General features: G+C 51.9%; 1 protein-coding gene across 3 annotated transcripts; it reads right to left on the reverse strand.

Annotated features, from left to right (window-relative positions):
* Nucleotides 1-236: 236 nt before the first annotated feature.
* VPS33B (VPS33B late endosome and lysosome associated) lies at nt 237-17,942 on the reverse strand. Of its 3 annotated transcripts, XM_042988026.1 has the most exons (24): nt 17,430-17,942; nt 17,059-17,301; nt 15,670-15,750; nt 15,248-15,309; nt 14,114-14,163; nt 13,618-13,685; nt 9,259-9,304; nt 8,153-8,247; nt 7,769-7,873; nt 7,265-7,361; nt 6,966-7,043; nt 6,690-6,763; nt 6,325-6,411; nt 6,044-6,134; nt 5,324-5,398; nt 4,981-5,045; nt 4,804-4,858; nt 3,518-3,564; nt 2,894-3,026; nt 2,226-2,299; nt 1,366-1,467; nt 1,097-1,172; nt 886-1,002; nt 237-612 (listed from the first exon to the last, which is right to left on the reverse strand). In XM_042988026.1, exons 2-24 carry the CDS (start codon nt 17,152-17,154, stop codon nt 533-535), a joined length of 1,854 nt encoding a protein of 617 aa, XP_042843960.1. In that variant the 5' UTR covers nt 17,155-17,301; nt 17,430-17,942; the 3' UTR covers nt 237-532. The 3 variants fall into 3 exon arrangements, with proteins under 3 accessions (XP_042843960.1, XP_042843959.1, XP_042843961.1); XM_042988025.1 differs by lacking the exon at nt 17,430-17,942 and having other exon boundaries at nt 17,059-17,412; XM_042988027.1 differs by lacking the exons at nt 15,670-15,750; nt 17,430-17,942 and having other exon boundaries at nt 17,059-17,412.
* Nucleotides 17,943-18,937: the final 995 nt, after the last annotated feature.

Consider the following 18,937-nt stretch of genomic DNA (forward strand, 5'->3'; position numbering starts at 1 on the left):
AAGAAAGAATAATGAATTACAGATTTTTAGAATTGGAAAGGTGCTTACTGATCACCTATCTAATCCATCCCCCTCATTTTAGGGTTGGGGAAACTCTGGTACAGGGTGAGTTTCGGGGAGCACTAGACCAGCCCCAGAACTCCTGCACAGTCCAGGCCACAGAACACACGAACCCCCAGTGGAAGGCGCCCCTGTACTCCACGGAGCAGACAGAAGTGCATGGCAAGGACTAAACATGACATCTGAGAGCAGAGGTTTTATTTACAATGATACTCAAACAGGATTTAGCAAAAGGTACCTCTCCCTCCCCCTCTTTTCAGCACAAGCTGCACTTCATCAACAAAAAAGAAATTTCCTGGGGGCAGGAAGTGAACGCTCTGCTCAAGTAACTTTCTGCTAAAGCCCACACAAGTTCCGCGCTCCCCAGCTCTGAGTAGGGTGGTTGGTGGACACTACATTAGCAGCTGGGACCAATTCCTGCATCCCCTCGGGAACGTGTCCAGGGAAGACGTGGACAGCGGCAGGGAGAACGTCAGGCTTTCACCTCACTCATGGCTTCCATGAGGCGAGCACTGTTTGTGACTGCCGTGGTCAGAAAAATGAACCTGTACCCTATGGAGTCAAAAGCACCGGCGTCCGTGACTAAGAGCAGGTCGCGGGCCCCCAGCACCAGCCACGTCAAGCCCTCGGGTCCACGGTCCCGGCTGGATCAGACACAGACGCATCGGCGCCCCGGTCCCGCACACGACGACTTGCAGCACTCGGTGGAAAGGGCGCCCTGCTATCCGCCCACAGCCAGACCGGCGAGCGGTGCCGGGGCCAGTCGAGGAGCCTTCCTGAGCCCTGCCCCTTGTCCCCCACATCCCACCTTCTGCTCCCTCTTACCTTTCTCTCTGCCCAGGAAGCGGAGGGCTGAGATCTCAGAGAACGTGCAGCCACCCAGGAACACCACCAAGATGAGGCGCAAGGACTCGCTGGAAGCCTTGTCTTCCTTGGTCACGTCTGCGAAGATCAGAGCAGACGCTCGCGTGCGGCGCGGTGCCCGCCCCCACCCGCTGTCGGCGCCCGCCCCGCCCGCACGGTCAATGCCACGCACCTGTGAACGCCAGCTCGCTGCAGTTGAGCAGCCTCAGCACCTCGTCCAGACCCTGCCAGCTCCGCCGCTCCAGCACCTGGGGGGGAGGGGGAGGGGGCACGGGCGCCGCTTTCAAGCCCGAGACAGTGTCAGGCCTGGGAAAGGAGGGAGGCGGCAGGCGACCGTCGCCTCTCTTGTTAGTTACGGGGGCGGCTAACAGTCGGGACAGGCCAGGCGGCCAGAGAAAGCAGAGCGCGGAGTATGAACGGGAGCGGGTCGCCTGTCCTCACCTGCTCAATGACTCGGCAGCTGAGGGGCACGTAAGCGCCACTGAAGACATACGCCATGTCCCGCGGCACTTTCAGGTCATACTCGCCATCCACACGTGGGATCTAAGGGGTAAAGGGGACTATGTGAGGCGTGTGACAACTCATCCCTCCAGCCCTTTATGCAGTCAGGGAAAAGTAGCATATCCCCCAAAACAGTTCTTATTTCAACTAAAGGCAAAACTGGCAAAATCCCTATTAAAAAAAAGAAAAAAGACTCCATAACCACAGATTAAAGCTTTTGTTCAGTATCCACTGATTCCCTTGAATGAGCTCTCCACGTTCCCTGTGAAGGGCTGAAAAGAAAGATGCCCCTTTGCTGATTTCTTGGTGACATGGGACAGGTCTGTCACTGACGTGGCACTCAGCCTATCCCCTGGCATTGGCGGGTGCTTGTTACATGTTTATTAAGTAAATGAATCTTTGTGTCTTGTCTCGTTACTTTTTAATTTTTTCAATGTTTATTTTTGAGATAAAGAGAAACACACACAGAGTGGGAGCGGGCGAAGGGCAGAGAGCGAGAGAGGGAGACACAGAATCTGAAGCAGGCTTCAGGCTCTGAGCTGTCAGTACACAGCCGGACACGGGGCTCGAACTCACGAACTGTGAGATCATGACCTGAGCTGAAGTCAGACGCTTAACCGACTGAGCCACCCCAGTGCCCTGTGCCTTGCTTGTCTCATTATTAAATTAAGCTCATGCTGTAACGCTACTGAACAGAAGGATCTTTGTAAGAACAAAACAACAGAGAGGTTTGTGTGAATTCAAAGCACTCCACAAAGGACCGGACCCACGGCTGCCCCGTCTGTCCTGATCCTACGTACCAAATTCAGCTTCTTACTGATGGCACGAAAATTGCTCCTCTTGGCCAGAGAACTGAAGGCATCAGTAATCTTCCCTGGGAAGGAAATCTGTGCTGGATTTCATTTAAGGTCTACAGGGTCATGACATCGCCACAGGTGAAAGCACTCAGGAAATGGCAAACGGCGGGACCGCTCACGTCTCAAGACTCTCCTCAAAGCCATTCACCTAGAATTCCCTAGACCCGATCAAGACATCACCACCCTTCTCCCCAGCACGGTCTCCCTCCTCCTACAGGGTGCCAACTATCTACTAAGCGCAATCCACAGGGTGAACCTCGCTTACTGGCTAAGTGTGTGGGCCTTGGAGTCAAACTGACCTGGGCTCAAATCTGAGTTACTGAGGGACGTTGAACAAGTCCCATAACCTCTCTAAGCCTGTTGCCTTATCTATAAAATGGAGATTATGAACTTACTTTGTGAGGATTGACAAACTGTTACCTAAAGGTCTTAGTACTCAGTAAGTGGACAATACATGGAGCCTGCTCGCGGCGGAAGCAGCGGTAATGACCGTGAGAGTGAAGAATCCCGTTCTCCTTCCCCAGCTCATTCTCTCCCTCCCGGGGTGCTCTGCCTGTTGTGAGAAGAGGGGACTCGGGCCAAGGAAGGGGCTGCCCGTGCCCTGTGCTCACCTGCAGCCTTGTCCGTCACCAGCTTGCTCACTTTACTCTCCACGGCCGTGAGGGTGTCCCCGGGGGCCTGCTCCGTCAGGAGCCCCGCTCGCCGCAGATTGGAGAAGGTTAGCAGGTGCTCGGGGCCATAGCTCTGAAGAAAATGCAATTCAGCCACTTACTGAGCACCCGCCACACCGTATCACATTGGGTGATATGGAGGTGAGGGACAGAAGGGTCATGTATTCTGTGCCCTGAAGAAATAACCAAACAGCAAACAAAAAAGAAAAAAAAAAGCACGGAACTGAGAGAGAACAGAGAAGGCCACTGATGTAAGGGTGGTGGGAAGGGCTTCACAGATGAGGTAAGACTGGAGAAAGACCTAGAAGTGAGGGAGAGTCCCAGGGGTGAGAACTCAGCTCTATGGCCCTAGTTCTCCCAGCACTGGCCATCCACCAAGAGAACCGAGAGTGGGAGGGTCTCCACGTGCTGAAAGGTGACCGTCCTGAGACGCTCTAAGAGGGAGGCGGACGGGGAACAAAATGGGGACACAGACAGGAAAGGGGCCATTTCTTCTGTGTCTTTTAGGAACGTCCCATGACCTCCCTCCACCAAGTTCCCCCGAGTGCATTCTCCTGGCCTTACCTGCAGATACTGTGTTTTCAGAGATCGGTAATCCTTGGGAATCAACCCTGGTAAGGAAGAGGAGACAGGCTCCTGCAAACACCAGCTGAAGTGTCCTGAAATCTACAGTCAGACCACCCACCCACCCACCCAACCATCCTCTTGCTGCCAAAAAAACCCTTAATCAGGAGGAAAGGAATCGGTAAATGTTAACCTTGCATCCTATCCAGCCGATTCTAAACTGACTCTTAAATTTAAGTTTGTTCAGTGAGAGACAGAGCCTGGATCTGAGAGTTCGAAGGCAGAGTCCTGCCTGAGCCACCAGGGCGCCGAGGGAGGGACACGGGGAAGCGGGCTGCTCCCAGCGGGGGTGTCGGAGGGATGCGGCAGGAGGGGGAGGGGCTCCTGCGCGTTTCTTCCTGCCCTTGGGCCAGCGCTACTGCGAATCACTTTACCGCTACCGAGGAATAGGACAGATGTTCAGATGAAGTCCAAAAGTGCAGCCTGCCATGCTTTCCTCCAGGGAGGTAGGGAGAATGGGCTTGCGACTCTGATAGTCAAAGGAGATGTAGAATAAGCCGACCACTCCTCGGGGCGGAAAGCAGCCTTGAAGACTAGTCCCCACCTGGACGGCTTCTGCCGTACACACGAGTTGCCGTAAAGGGTGACGGGAGTGGAAGGTGCCTCCGGCCGCGGATGAGTAAGTCACGGGGAAGAATGGCACAGCACGGGGAATAGTCACTGGCACTGTAACAGCGCTGTGTGGTGACAGGCGGTAGCTGCCCTTGTGGGGAGCCCAGCGTCACGCGCACGGTGCCGCACACCTGAAACTAACGTGACATCGTGTGCCAACTATACTTCCCGCTGAAAAAAAAGCAGGCGAAGAGGCTGCATAAGCAGGTTAAAAGGTCTGCCACAAAAGGTCGCAGGATCTGAGCTTTTGGAAATGTTTGTGCAATTCCAAAAGGCTGTCCCCTTTTCCTGGACTGTATCTTCATTAGGAAACCTCGTTGAAGGCAGGAGGCCAGATGGAATAAATGCCACTCTGCGCTAAGCCTCTGCGGTCCTACGATGTGATGGGGCCTGTGCTGGGGGCTTGGCTGTGGTCCTGCTTAGGGTCGGGATGATAAATTAGGACCTGGGGTGTCTCACTCAGAACAAAAACTGCTTTATTTTACGGGGGAAAGAATCCAAATTACTGGGAAACGTTCTGTCTGCTAGGACATTCGTCTCCGTCCTTCAAAATGATTTCTGCCATCCCTAAGGTACAGTTTTGCAATCTGGCGTCTTCGGTTCCAGGGGCTCACCATTCTCAGTGATGGACAAAAGGCACATGAGGCGAAGGCTCTCTATAGGCGACACCTACACGAGAAGAAAGAGTCAAAGACAGTTCAAGTTTCAGGACATACGTTCTCTCTCTTCCGCCCGCTGGAGGCCAACCCCACCGCGAAACACCGTTCCCAGAACCCCGGCCACCTGCTCACCTGCCGGTCTATGTGTTCTTCAATGTAGCTGGTGCTCTCCCGGATGTTGAAGCCCTCCAGCAGCGCTGTGAGTAAACACAGGGGAGCCTGTTACGGGGCTGGGGTGGGGGGGAAGGTAGCGGGGGGGGGGGGTTGCCACCTGTGCTAACAGGTGTCTATCTCCCCATCTTTCTCCATCCTTGGGGTGGGTTAAGGACCCCCGGGGACTTCTAGCAGGGAGCAGCACTCCCCACAGCCAGCATCGGCCGAAAGGAGCCAGAAGGCATCTCTGCTGGGTGGGACGGGGCTGGGAGCAAGGGAAGCCTCAGCAGGGGCAGGAGCCCAGCAGGACCGCCGCCGCTACCGTGCTCGGTCTTGATGAGCTCCTGGAAGTCCTGTTTGGTCTTCTTCTTCATGATGGATTCACAGGCCCCGATATCTACAGATAGGACAAAAAGCGAGCTGACGTACTCCTGGTTCTAAAAGGATGTGCCTTGGGGCACCTGGGTGGCTCAGTCGGTTGAGCCTCCGACTTTGGCTCAGGTCATGATCTCGCGGTCGTGAGTTCGAGCCCCGTGTCGGGCTCTGTGCTGACAGCTCAGAGCCTGGAGCCTGTTTCAGATTCTGTGTCTCCCTCTCTCTCTGCCCCTCCCCCGTTCATGCTCTGTCTCTCTCTGTCTCAAAAATAAATAAACGTTAAAAAAATTTAAAAAAAATAAAATAAAATAAAAATAAAAAAAATAAAAGGATGTGCCTTTATGTCCAGAAGAATAAAAACTTCTTACTGGCCATGTTGGAGACAGTTATGTGATTACGTGAGAGAGTGCGTATAAATTAGTTAGAATGATACCTGGCGCTTCAACTATGTAATAAAATTATCTAACGTTGTAATCGTTACTGCCGTTAAACCTATAGAAGTATACAAAACAAACGAACGAACAAACAAAACTTCTTAAGGCAAAATGCAGAAGCCCCTCTTCCCACGTCAGACCAAGCAAGATCACTGTGTGCTGGGTGAACAGAGAGCTCCTCTCTTGGGAGAGATCTCTGAGGCATCCCTTTGCCCTCCCCTCATGAAACCTACGGACGCTCAGCAGGCGGTGCTCCTGTTTCAGTCCCTTGAGCTCCTGGGACACGAAGTTCTTCATCTGCTTGATGTCCATGCCTCTCCGGCGCTGGCGGAAGATCCCCTAACGTCAGCCTCTCCCGGCCCTCAGACGTGAGCAGCCACCCCCCTCCCCCGGATCCCCCCGATGCAAGAGGAAAGACAGGGGGCTGTCGTCGTATCAGAAGGGAGCCGAAGGGCAGCAGCCTTGGGAAGCCACTGGGGAAACAGAACAGAGGACCCCCGGCCTAGAGCCTCACGTCATACTGAGCCTGTAAGTTCCGGGCCTTCTGGCTCAAAAAGCCAAAGACGTTGGAGAAGTGTTCATTACGAATCTCATTAAACACCTGCAAGGGGAACAAGACGGCAACGACTTACCAGAGAGACACCTAACCAGCGCCTCCTCCCTGAGCAGTGTGATGAGCGCACGAGAGCAGCGCCCAGCTGTTCTAGCAAGATCACGGAGAAAGCTGAGCTGATCTCCTAAGTGTGCGTCAAATACCAGCTCCGTGCTCGGGGTGTGCTCGCTCCCGGTGGGGAATCCGTCTCCCACAGGCTCAGCCTCCCCTCCCAGAGCCGGGGCCCACGCCCCGGGCAAGCCCACAGCCAGCTCCCATCCCCTCACCTTGTCCTCGGCATTGAGTAGCACCTTTAAGCTCCTGTCAGAGGATGTGACTTCTGGGCCAAAATCGACACTCCCTTTGAGAGCAGAGGGAGCAGCTATGAGGACCTCCGCTGAGGCCTTCTTTCTCCTACCCTTTCCTGAACTGCCATTAAAAGTCCCTGAACTATCTGGAAGCTAGCAGTCGGCTCTGAGTCTGGGGCTCTCCCACCAGCCCCGCCCCACGCAAGAGGCCCCGGCCGCCGAGCACCACCTCCATCTTGCCGGGACGCCGCTCACCACACTTGATGCGGAACGTGTCATCCACCAGGCCCTCGTAGACCACCTGGGAGCAAAGTGCCGTCACAAAGTCCACGTCTGAAATGAGATCCCCACCCATGAGGGTCCTCCCGGACCTATACGTCTACCCAGTTCACTCCGCGTCAGCTCCCGTGCCTCCAGAGGGCCCAAGTGCCACGCTCCCCATCAACGATGGCATTCACAACCCCAACCTGAGGATCCCATCTGGGCCGCCACGTTCGCCATATCCTCACGTCTCCGAGGGTCCAAAGACAACGGGAGTGCTGAGTATAACGTACCTCTGTCCAGTAGGAAGATGTGTCCAATTTCTGGCCTTCGGCCCTTGGTTTCGCCATCCTCCTCCTCTTCCAGTGTCCTCCACAATTCATACGACATCTGCCAGGGACCAGGAAATTCCCAGTCTTGTGTCCAGGTCCCTGTGACAGCCCGCACCTACTGAAGCCCTCTTTTCCACATGACACCTCTATTTGACCCCAGGAGGGAAACTGATTGTCAACAATACGAACTCCTGCACCCGCACCTGTTCCCACCCCTTGCCCCTCCCCATGCCCATAGAGGCGTGTCCTTGGCCCCAAAGAAGACATGTAGGAGTGTTACCCCTGAGGCCCTGGCCCTGGCCTTTCTGTTAGCCACACAAGTCCTCCTCTCTGAGGATCTATTCCAGAACAAGAAAAGCAAGCTAAAGAATATACCTCTTATCACACATGCCCATGGGCAGTCCTTGGTGGGTAGAGAACGGGTGGAATGGGGGCTATCGGGACAAGATTGCTGCCAGTGCCCACCTTGGCACATCTGCCAATTCCGTAGCAGTTAGGGAAGGGTCCGTACAGAGTGCTGAGGAGGTGTAAGGCCTGCGCCACGGTGTTGATCCAACGCTGATCTCCCTCCTGCAGGGGCCATATGGGCCACAAAGATATGGGCCAAGCCAGCAGACCCATCTGGAGAGGGGCTAGGGCAGGAAGGCAGGGTGTGGGGACTGCTTGAAAGCTTTCATTCTGATTGGCCCCAGAGCAAGTCCTGCGGACATCAACCAGTAGCATTTGATCTAGAAACCAGTATCTCGAGTTGGAGGAAGGTTCCATCAGTATTTCCGGCCCACTGTAGCCCACTGGACTCCATGTTTGTCCCCACCTGTCAATGCCAAGACCCAAGGACCCTGCACTTACCAGGAAGTAGTCCCTGAAAAATTCTGGGAGCTCCATGCTCAACAGATCCACATCAAGAGGTAGCAGAGAAAAGGCCCATTCATCACAGCTCACATCTGCGGGTACAGACGGCGTGAGTCTCCCTGCCGAAGGCACGGGGCTCCGCGCTGAGAAGGTCGGTCCCCAGTCGTGCCGAAATATCGGAGCACCTGCCACATGCCCAGCATGACACGAAGCACGGGACACCCAAAGATAAGTTTAAGACAGAGTCTGTGCCCTGAAGGAGTTCACGGTCCGATAACAAAAGGAGACCCGTACGCCACGGCCACGCCACGTGGTAAGGGGTGTGTGTGCGTTAGGGCACCAACAAAAGTGCTGAGGAAACCTCACTCCCTAGTGGACAAACACTGACAGGAAGCCACGCAGGCGCAGGCACTGGGGCACTGGGGGTACTGTGGTGAACGGAACGGACAAGCTCCCCATCTTCCGCGAGAGAACCTCAATCTAGCGGAAACGCACCAGACACATCTCATCACGGCTGTGCCCCACGGAGCTAGAAGAGGAATCCAGGAGCACAAACGTTCAGGGATCGAACCTCAACTATAGGGGGCATGGAAGAGTATAGGGGTGCCGGGGCAGAGGAAAGACAAGCGACATTCAAGCTTAGAATTTGAGTAAAATTTGGGTATGGAAAAAAAAAAAAGCTGAGGGTGGAGAATATTCTAGGCAACGGGAACAGCATGTGTGAAGTGCCCAAGGCAGGAGGAAAGGAGGGAGCAGCCTGCGCGGTGAGGGGGAGGGGGGAGGGAGGGAGCAACCACAGGAGGCCGAGGAGGCCCCCGGGTCCCGGCACAGGCGGAGTTCGGAGTTCCAGCCAGGAGCACGGGGAGCACTGTGCCGGATGCAGAGGCAAGCGGAATGGAGGGCGCGCTCTCCCTGTGGGAAGGAGTCTCGGAAGGTAGGAACGGCGGCACCTGGCATCCCCTTCGGCCCTCCCTTTAGGGCCCTCTCCGGCCCCCCCTCGTCGGGAGCCTCCCCTCCTCCCAGGCCCACAGGCAGACACGGGGAGCCAGCGATCATTCCCTTCTTCGTGCTCCCCGTTTCCACTCACAGTGGCCTTCTCTCACCTCCATAGACTCCCTCTTCCTCCAGCACCATCTCACACGCGTGAAACTGAAAGACAAGAGGCAGTGGCTGGTGACCGCCGCCTTCTCTGCGCTTCCGTCTCTGGAGCTCCACCGTCGCTGCTGAGGACAATACCTACTGAACCCAGCACCCACAAGGGAACGTGGACTCGGACGGCCAGGGAGGACCACTGGGACCGTCTGGCCCAGGGCTTTGTTTCCCTCTCATCCCCTTTATTTATGTATTCAGTCCAGTGCTCCTCTCTCCCCGAGAAACTGGAAAACTGCACCAAGGAGAAGGTATTTCAGCTGTCACCGAAGGGGGAGTCCCGAAGACAGACGTGCGAGGGAGGGCGCGACCGCGCCTCGGAGGAAAGGGGTGGTGGCATGGAGAGGCTGGTCAGCGCATGTCCAGGGGACCCCTGGAGTCACTGAGAGGGGTCTGGGGATCCAGCCCGGAGTCAACGGCACAGGGTGTTTAAAGTAAGTGGTGTGTACGAGAGAAGAGAACAGGGAGGGGCACGAGAGCTACGGGGAGGATTGTAGGGAACACCGAAATTAAAAGGGCGCACCGTGCGAGACCTGGAGAGAAGACAAGGATGGCATGGAGGGGGGAGCAGGGGACGCAGCACCTCTAAAGGCAGGACGGTCAGAGTCTCAGGAAGAATGGGCAACAGTGTCAGTGCTGGAGACATTAGGACGCGCGTGAACCAGGCATCACTGGATTTGACAACAGAGCCCTGGGAGGACTCGGCTTAAAGACCGAGGTGGGCGTGAGGGTGCGGGAGCAGCGGCGGCAAGACCTCTTCACAGAAGTATGGACGCAACAGGAGGCAGAGCCCCTGACAGGGAGAAGACACGAAACAGGGAGGATCATCTAGAAGACACAGACACGGGGGCGCCTGGGGGGCTCAGTCGGTGAAGCGTCCGACTTCGGCTAAGGTCGTGATCTGGCGGTCCGTGGGTTCGAGCCCCACGTCGGGCCCTGTGCTGACAGCTCGGAGCCTGGAGCCTGCTTCGGATTCTGTGTCTCCCTCTCTCTCTGCCCCTCCCCTGCTTGCACTTTGTCTCTCTCTCAAAAATAAACGCTAAAAAAAAGTAGAGAAAAAAAAAAAAAAAGAAAAAGTGGCAGACATGGTTGAAGACAGAGAAAGGTCTACCTAACAAAGCAAGAGGGTAGAGAAGGAGCATGGATGCAGGGCTAAGAACACAGGTGAACCAGCTGATCAGGGAGGGGAAGAGGCCAGAGTCACTTCCTCCTTTGAGACCAGTGGGAAGAAGGCAAAATAATTAGAGGCAACGAGGAGAACAGTGAAGCATATCATCTGATACTGACGATGATGGTACCAATGTACATTAAGCATTTTACACGTGCTAGGCATTGTCCTTAGCGTTTTATAAGGATTACCTCTCACAATCCTAGACTGACTCTACAAGATGTGGAAGATTAATGCTACGTGTTCCTTATTTTACTTTACACAGAAAAATCCTATTCATCCCTCACTTATTTCTTTTTCTTTTTTAAAAAAATGCTTATTTATTTTGAGAGAGAGCAGGGGAAGGACAGAGAGAGAAGAGAGAGAGTCCCAAGCAGGCTGCACAACGTCAGTGCAGAGACCGACGTGGGGCTCGAACTCACTTACTGCAAGACCGTGACCTGAACCAAAACCAAGAATTGGAGGCCTAACCGACAGAGCCACCCAGGTGTCCCTTTCTTTCTTTTTTTTTTTTTAAAGTAGGCTCTGGGGCACCTGGGTGGCTCAGTTGGTTAAACGACTGTTTTCGGCTCAAGTCATGATCTTGAAGCAGTTACTGAGTTTGAGCCCCGCGTGGGGCCCTGTGCTGATAGCTCAGAGCTTGGAGCCTACTTTGGATCCTGTGTCTCCTTTTCTCTCTGCCCCTCCCCCATTCTCGCCCCCTCTCTCTCTCTCTCAAAAATAAACATTAGAAAAAAATTTTTAAGAAAAATAAAAAATAAAGGAGGCTCTACACCCAATGTGGGGCTTGAACTCACAACCCCGAGATCAAGAGTCATGTGCTCTATGGACAGAGACAGCCAGGTGCCCCATCCCTCACTCATTTCTGTCAGTAAAACTGAAACTGTAGGCCTACTTTTAGGGCTGAGAGTTCCAGAGCCCAGATCGACAACTGCCAATCTTCATAATTAAGAAGAGGAGTCTCGGGAAGAGAGAGAGATAACCTCTTTGCTATGGCTACTGAGAAAGAGGTGGTTCAGTGACAGAAAATTCGGTCAAAGAACCTGATTAGTTAGGATGTGAGATGGAGAAGATTCACTGAAATACCGATTTTGTTTTCCTGTGTAAGAGGGAGGCTTGTAGGATTATTTGAAACTATTACCAACTTTACCCATTACCCAAACTATTACCAACTATCCCATTTAAACAAATCTGTCCTTGGAAGTACACTTTGAAAAAAGGGGTTTTGTAAGACTCCAAAAACTGGAATTTACTGCCACAGCTCCTTTAGTAACATTAAAAAGTAACCTGTAACTCCGAACAGTTATCATAGTCAATAATTTCTTGCCCTGGTAATGATGTTATACTTGAAATATTTGTATTTCTAAACAGAATAAACAGCCGTTAAGACTCTTCTACAAATTTTCAAATGATCTTCAATGGAAGATCATTGACTCTTTCTTCTTCTTCCTTTCACATAAGAAAACAATATAAGCCTGTGATTTCACAACAAAAGTTGAAAGCCATTTAAATCAAGCGAGGTAACTTACTTGCCATTTGCAATGACATGGATGGATCTAAAAAGTGTTAACGCTAAGAGAAATAAGTCGGTCAAAGAAAGACAAATATCTGATTTCAATCATATGTGGAATTTTTTTAAGTTTATTTATTTATTTTGAGAGAGAGAGAGAGAGAGAGAGCGAGCACCCGGGAGGGGCAGACAGAGACAGAGAGAGAATCCCAAGTAGGCTCCACACTGTCAGTGCAGAGCCCGATGTGGGGCTCAATCTCACAACCAGGGGATCAAGACCTGAGCTGAAATCAAGAGTCGGACGCTTACCCGACTGAGCCACCCAGGCGCCCCTCACTTGTGGAATTTAACAAACGAATGAGCAAAGGGAAAACAAAAGAGAGAGAGACATGAACCGAGAAACACTCTTAACTACAGACGACACGCTGATGGTCATCAGATGGGAGATGCGTGGGGGGATGGGGGGAACGGGTGATGGGGAGTAAGGAGGGCGCTTGCGACGAGCACAGGGTGATGTATGGAACTGGTGACTCACTGCCTTACACACCTAAAACTAATTACGCTGTATGTTAACTATACTGAAATTAAAATAACAAAAAGTGAAAATGCTCAGCCCTGTTATAAAAAAGAGAGGTAAGTATTACTATCAACTCCATCTCATAGATGAGAAAACTGGGACACAGAGCACTGAGGAACCCCATCCAAGATCACACAGTTAACCAGAGCTAAGCAAGGATTCACAGCCACTCTGGCTTTATTAGTCTTAGCTACCGCTTCCATTTTCTCTAGTTTTTTGGGGAAAATTGAAAAAGAATAAACCCCTGTCCTTTCAACCTTAATTTTCATCTGCTCTACATGCGACATGCACTATTTGGTTCAGCTTTATAGGCCTAGGGCAGGCAGTGCAAAGACCTGGTACATCATTCCTTCTCATCAGTAAGACGGAGGATGTACCCATGATGCACCTTGCTGACGTGGCGGTGAGAGCGGAGTTGGACGGACTCAGGGAACGGAGGAGCCACGGCAGGTCACCAAACACTACAAGTACTGAGCTAAAAAGGATGGAAGGGACCTAGCCTGGTCGTGCTAACTCCTGTGGGACCGTGGGCCTTACTTCCCTCTGCTGCTCAAAGCTGGGGTGGAGTTCAATGGTCTCTAAGGTTCCTTTCTCGTGTAAGAAAAGGCTTTTCCAAAGTATATCGGTATAGTTCTAGTAACCCGGAGGCAGCTGGCCACATGCCTTGGATGAGCATGACGGGGGGCGCGGGGGGGGGGGGGGGAGGGTAATGATTTATTGTATTTATTATTGAAGGGATAGAAGAAGAAAGTCACTGAAACCATAATACAGTGCACCTTACTGTACAGAAATTTGTGTGAGACGGGATACACAGCAGGTTCTACTTCACAAGAAGTCTACGTAGAGGCCACCTCTCACAATTCCACAGTCCTTAACTAGGGCAGTTTGATGACAGACCCTCCACTAAACGGTAAGGACGATGTCAATGACAAGACCAGGACAGGTATTTGTTCGGTCACATAGTTTCCTTCGCAGGAGATACGGCTATTGGGCCCCGGCCCTTCCCAGCCTTCCATCTCGATCTACCTTCTCCTATTCCCACCAGCACCCAGACTGACCTTCTGAGGGCTGAAGATCACTTTGTATTTCCGAGTTCGCCCAGCCAACTTGTCAGCATTGACGAGACCTACAGACACAAGGAACGCAATCCAGAAAGCCACGGGCCATTTGTTAGACTAGAAGCAAGGAAGCGGAAAGCCTCTACAAGTGGTACGGCCAACTCGAAACATCTTTTCTTTTTAAAGTGGGGTTTTTTTTAAGCTTATTTATTTAGACAGAGACAGAGAGAGACAGGGCAAGTGGGGGAGGGGCAAAGAGAGAGAGAGGGAGAGAGAATCCCAAGCAGGCTCCGCACTGTCAGCCCAAAGCCCGACATGGGGCTCAAACCCATGGAACACATGATCACCACCTGAGCTGAAGTCAGGCTTAACCGAATGCGCCACCCAGGCGCCCCTCGAACCATCTTTTCTTTTAAAAGGTCCTCACGGCCCAAGCCCTTAATCTCGGCCACTCCTTCCCAGGTCTTAGTTACACGCAGCACCATGGCACACTCACTGGCAACGTATCGCATGTTCTTGATGCGCGGTCTGACCAAGAAGCACAACCTGCGGGAGAGAAAGGGAAAAGAACCAGAAAGCCGCAGTGAAGGAAAGTCATGGAGGCGGTGATGGCAGCTTGGGAGAAACTGAAACGTGAACTCTCACCATCTGCTCGTCTTGCCGGGCCTACCGTTCTCAGCCGAGCCAAAGCTCGGCCAGGCTCCCCTGGCCTACTCCCTTCCGTACGACAGCTACACCGGCACTCGGGGTGGGGGTGGGGGGGCGCCAGGGGCTCCTGCTCTCCCATAATTTACAATCTACTGGGCAAAATGAGATGCACGTATGTATGGAGTATATCAATAATCAAGTGTTAAAAAATAACACAAGAAAGTATAGTGTTTTTCAAATTGGGGTATTTTCCTCTAAAGGAGGATAAATGTTACTTACGGGAGAAAAACAAACAAAATAAAAACCTAGGCCAGACAACAGGCTGCATGCGACCGAGTGCCAGGTGAACAGGACAGATACTAAACACCAGGGAAATGCGGAGGAGGAGAAAAGCCCCCAGGAGTGGAAGGGCGACCCAGAGCTTCATGGAGCAGGTGGCACCGGGCTCTGAAGGCTGGGTGGTTTTCGCAGGAGCAGTGAGGGCAGGAGAGAACTGCACGCGGTGAATGGAGTGGCCCGGGGCAGGGGGCAAAGGCATAGCTGGGTGGCATGTGTGCGTGTGTGCGTGTGTCAAGTAGAGGCTTGAGGGGACAAGTGACAGACGAGGCTGGAAAGGCAGCATGAGCCGCGCTGCAGACAGCCTTGGAATCTGTGATGGTCAATCTGCACTTCACTCGGTAAGTAAGGGGAGCCTTGGAGGTTCCTGTGAGGAGCGTAGTGGAAATATTTTTGGACGATTAATCAGTCTGGCTTAGCGACGGCAGACTGGATTAGAGAGAGACGAGAACAAGGGAGGGAGAAAGTGCCGAAAGGGAGACCAGTCACGAGGCCACGGCATGACCTAGGCGTGAGTTGGTAGAAGTGAAGGGAGATGAACCAGAGCGCAAACATGGCGCCAGGCTCCAGCCAAGGCCGGACCGGGGGCAGACGTGCGGGGCCCTCCTCCAGCCTGGGGCCCGGACGGACTCTCCCAGACACTCACTGTTCACTGGAGCTGACGGCTGGCTTGTTCTCCACCTTGTACAGCTTGTCTACTTCATGTTGCTACAGAGAGAAGCCAACAAGGCCAAGGAGGTAAGTGCTTGAAACCCAAAGCATGACACAAAGGGGACTGCAGCAAGGGCTCCTGTTCGTGGTACTTTCTAGGAATCAAACTGCCTCCCTGACAACCATCCCACCGAACTTTCCTCACGCTGGCAACAGAAAAAAATAACAAAAAACCGAGATCAAACAATTCAAAAACAATCCAAACAATAGCATCGATCCCCCTTCATCCACCCGATTCAGCTACCCTGTATTCACTAGTAGGGTAGTCACTCTTTGGTAATTTGTACTGCTCATCAAAAGCAAAACTGCTCAATGAGGAAAGAGGGGCCAGAGTCCACTGGGAAGAGGGGCAGGTACCTTCAAGATGGAGACATTGGCGATACGATCCAAAGGGCTCATGAGATCTGCCTCAATGAACAAGTCTTTTTTCCCCGGGAGCTGAAGGACACAGTATCTTGGGTCACTCACAGGTCCCACACGCTCCCTCAGCTGAGAGCCTGTCCAGTCATCCACTTAATAAAAGCACAGACCGAGTTGGGAGTGTGGGGGGCATCATATCATCTACTCCAGCACCTTATTCATTGTCTATATCCACACTGGACATTTCTTTATATATTCACCCCGTCTGTCTTCTCATTTCCTGTACCAGTGGAAAATTATTTCACCTTCTTTCCAAGGTTAAGGCCTGTCACTCAACACATATATATAAATATATACATTTATTAAGCACATGCCATTGCTTGATTCTTCACTACGGACTCATTGGAGACAGTGTTGAACAAAACAGATGTCCTCAAGGACCTTCTAATCTAGTGGGGAACATGGACATTAAACAAATAAATAAGCATGTAACCCATTACCACTATAGCAACAACCTTATTTTCCAAGTAAGACAAGATAAAAATCTCAAACTCAGCTTTGCTTCTCTCTCCGCCTTCATGAACAATCAGTAGATCTTTGAGTCTTCTTCCGCCCCGACTGAAAAACCATCACTTCCCTTCATTCCCACTGTCACCAATTTTGCCTCATCAATGGTCTCCCAGCTAGCGCTTCTCTTGTTGCCCATGTTACCCCACTCCACACATGGCTATGAGCCATCTTCAGGCATTGCTTCACGCAGTTAAGGGGGGAAAGAAAATCTTCAGTGGGTCCTAAAGCCTACTGCATAATTTCTGATTGCTCTCTTCCCTGTAAATGCCTGGTCCTTCCCTGATTCCTCAACTTTGCTCCTACCAACCAGTCTATCTGCCTGGAACACGCTCCTCCATTTCCAAGGAGAATAGGCTTATTCCTCACAATGCTAGAATCCTTGAAACTCCTGACCACTCCAACTAGAAATGGCTGCTCGTTCTGAATGCTTCTGACACTCTAGCTGTCACCCGTTTACCACGTGATATCACCTATGTGGTTAATTTGCGCTTCACAGGGCTCCTACTAGAGTAAATCCCTAACGACGAAGATGTCTTAACCATCTCTCCATCCCCGGTGATGCGGGGCACGACTGGTCTCCCTTGCCTCTAGGAAAAACGAGCGACTTTCATGAACTGTCCGTCAGGTCCCAAGCAGCTCTTACTGCCCTCTGGTTTTCCTCCCTAAATGCTTCATTTCTGGACCTGCTATAGAAACTCCAAGGACAATACCAAGGGCCTGGACCCAGACCAAGGGGACTCCGCAAGAAAGAACAACGCGCCCAGCGAGCGCTAAACTGTTGATGCGGAAAAGGCCCCAGGCGTGGCGGGCACTGACCTGCTCGAGCAGATAGATGAGCTGGTCTCGGGCCAGTCTCTTGAGCATGGAGAAGTCAGGTAGCTCTGGGGCGTCCAGCCGATGGGGAAAAGCCATGGCAGCGAAAACCGGAGCCGCAGGGTGGAAGGGGGACGCCCTCCGCTCGGAGAAAGTCGGCAGCAGCCCAGGCTAAGCGCAGGGCGGCGCTCCTTCGGGCTTGGGCACCGTTCGAAAGAGCCCCCCGAAGGGGCTCTCGCTCCTGCACTGGAATGAATGGCCACCTGTCGGTCAGACAGCCGCAGCGTCGGAGGACACTCGTCCAGATCAGCAGCCCCGGGACCGACCCGCCCCTCCCCGGTCCACTCCCCCAGTCCCAGGATGCCGGTCTACACCCGCAGGTTTCTTTCGCGGCGTGCGGGAAGAACCCCGCCTCCTGCCAGAGAGCGAAGCGACTTCCTAGACCTCCCGGAAGTCCCGTGCGCTCAAGCAGCGCTTAGCGTATCGGGAAGGGGACGGCGTCCTGGAAGGGACAGTTCAAAACGCGAGAGCAACGGGCCAACGTTCCAGTCTCATATCTGGCCAGAGGGGAGGGTTCCTATCATAAAAGGATGACATCTTAAACTAATTTTTAAGGGTACACCCAATTCTCCCAGTTCGCGCAAGCGAGGGTTGGACACTTGCTAGATTTTGAGAACTTCGTAAAATGGGCGAGGCCGACTCGGAGTCCGGAGGGCACTGATCTCTGGGGATCTTGGCTGTCAGTCAAATCTATTCCACAAACTTGGCTGCCAACTGGGAGCGCTCTGGCTTCCCAGCTGCAGGAGGCAAGACGCGGAGAGATGGGATGCGGCGGAGAAAAGAAGGGGAACGCGTTAGGATTCAATGGAAGCTAAGTCCCGCCCCCTGTGACCTTTGGCTACCGGAGTATGGATAAGTATCCTTCTTGGGAAAACGGATGAATAAGCTGTGGCATATTCATACAATAAAAATAACGGAATAAATGAAAGAACCCAGATACAGGGTGGCATCTGTATGATGCCATTAATATACAGTTCTAGAACAGGATAACATAATCAGTGGTGGAAAATTTTTCAGAAGAGTGATTGGCTTTGGGGTAAGAATTGCCTGGGAAGAGAAATTAGGGAATTTTCAGGGGTGATAGTAATCATCCATATCCGCCTTGTTTTTTTGTTTTGTTTTGTTTTTAAGCCATTGTAATGGACGGATCCGCTGAGAATACCTGCACTCACTAATCAATCATAACATCACATCCTCATCTCGTGGTGAGATACATAGAAGTACAAAGCATCACTCAATACCAAAAATTGAATCTGATCAAGTCTCAAGATCCAACTACCAGTTGATAGGAACTATAGAGAGTAGTAGGGACATGATAATAGACATCATAGGAATAAAATGAACTATATCCAAAACACAGGAAATACGTAAGGTAAATAACCCATAAAACAGTGAAGGGAATAAAGTGGAAGAAACCACTTCAGAATATGATACTCCCGGGACATAACCACATCATGCAATGTTGCAAAATGTGGACCTTGTCTGGATCCTAATCCCAAGAAATCAAACGTGGAAGTCATTTATGAAACAGTAAGAGAATATTATCGGGATGTTAGCTGATATTGAATACTAAAACTTTTAAGGTATAGTAATGGCTTATGTGTCTATGTTAAAAAGGAGTCCTAATCTCTTTGAAATACATATTAAAGTACTTACAGATGAAATAATATGAAGTCTAGGATTTGCTTTAAAATAAGCCAGGGGGACCTGTGGGGCAAATAATGAAAAAAGATTGGCCAGATGTTAAATGTGAAACTGAGCAATGGGTACACAGGGGTTCACTGCATTACAATATTATCCCTACTTTCATATGCTTGAAAAA

This window comes from Panthera tigris, chromosome B3 (genome assembly GCF_018350195.1).
Source record: "Panthera tigris isolate Pti1 chromosome B3, P.tigris_Pti1_mat1.1, whole genome shotgun sequence".
NCBI lineage: Eukaryota > Metazoa > Chordata > Mammalia > Carnivora > Felidae > Panthera > Panthera tigris.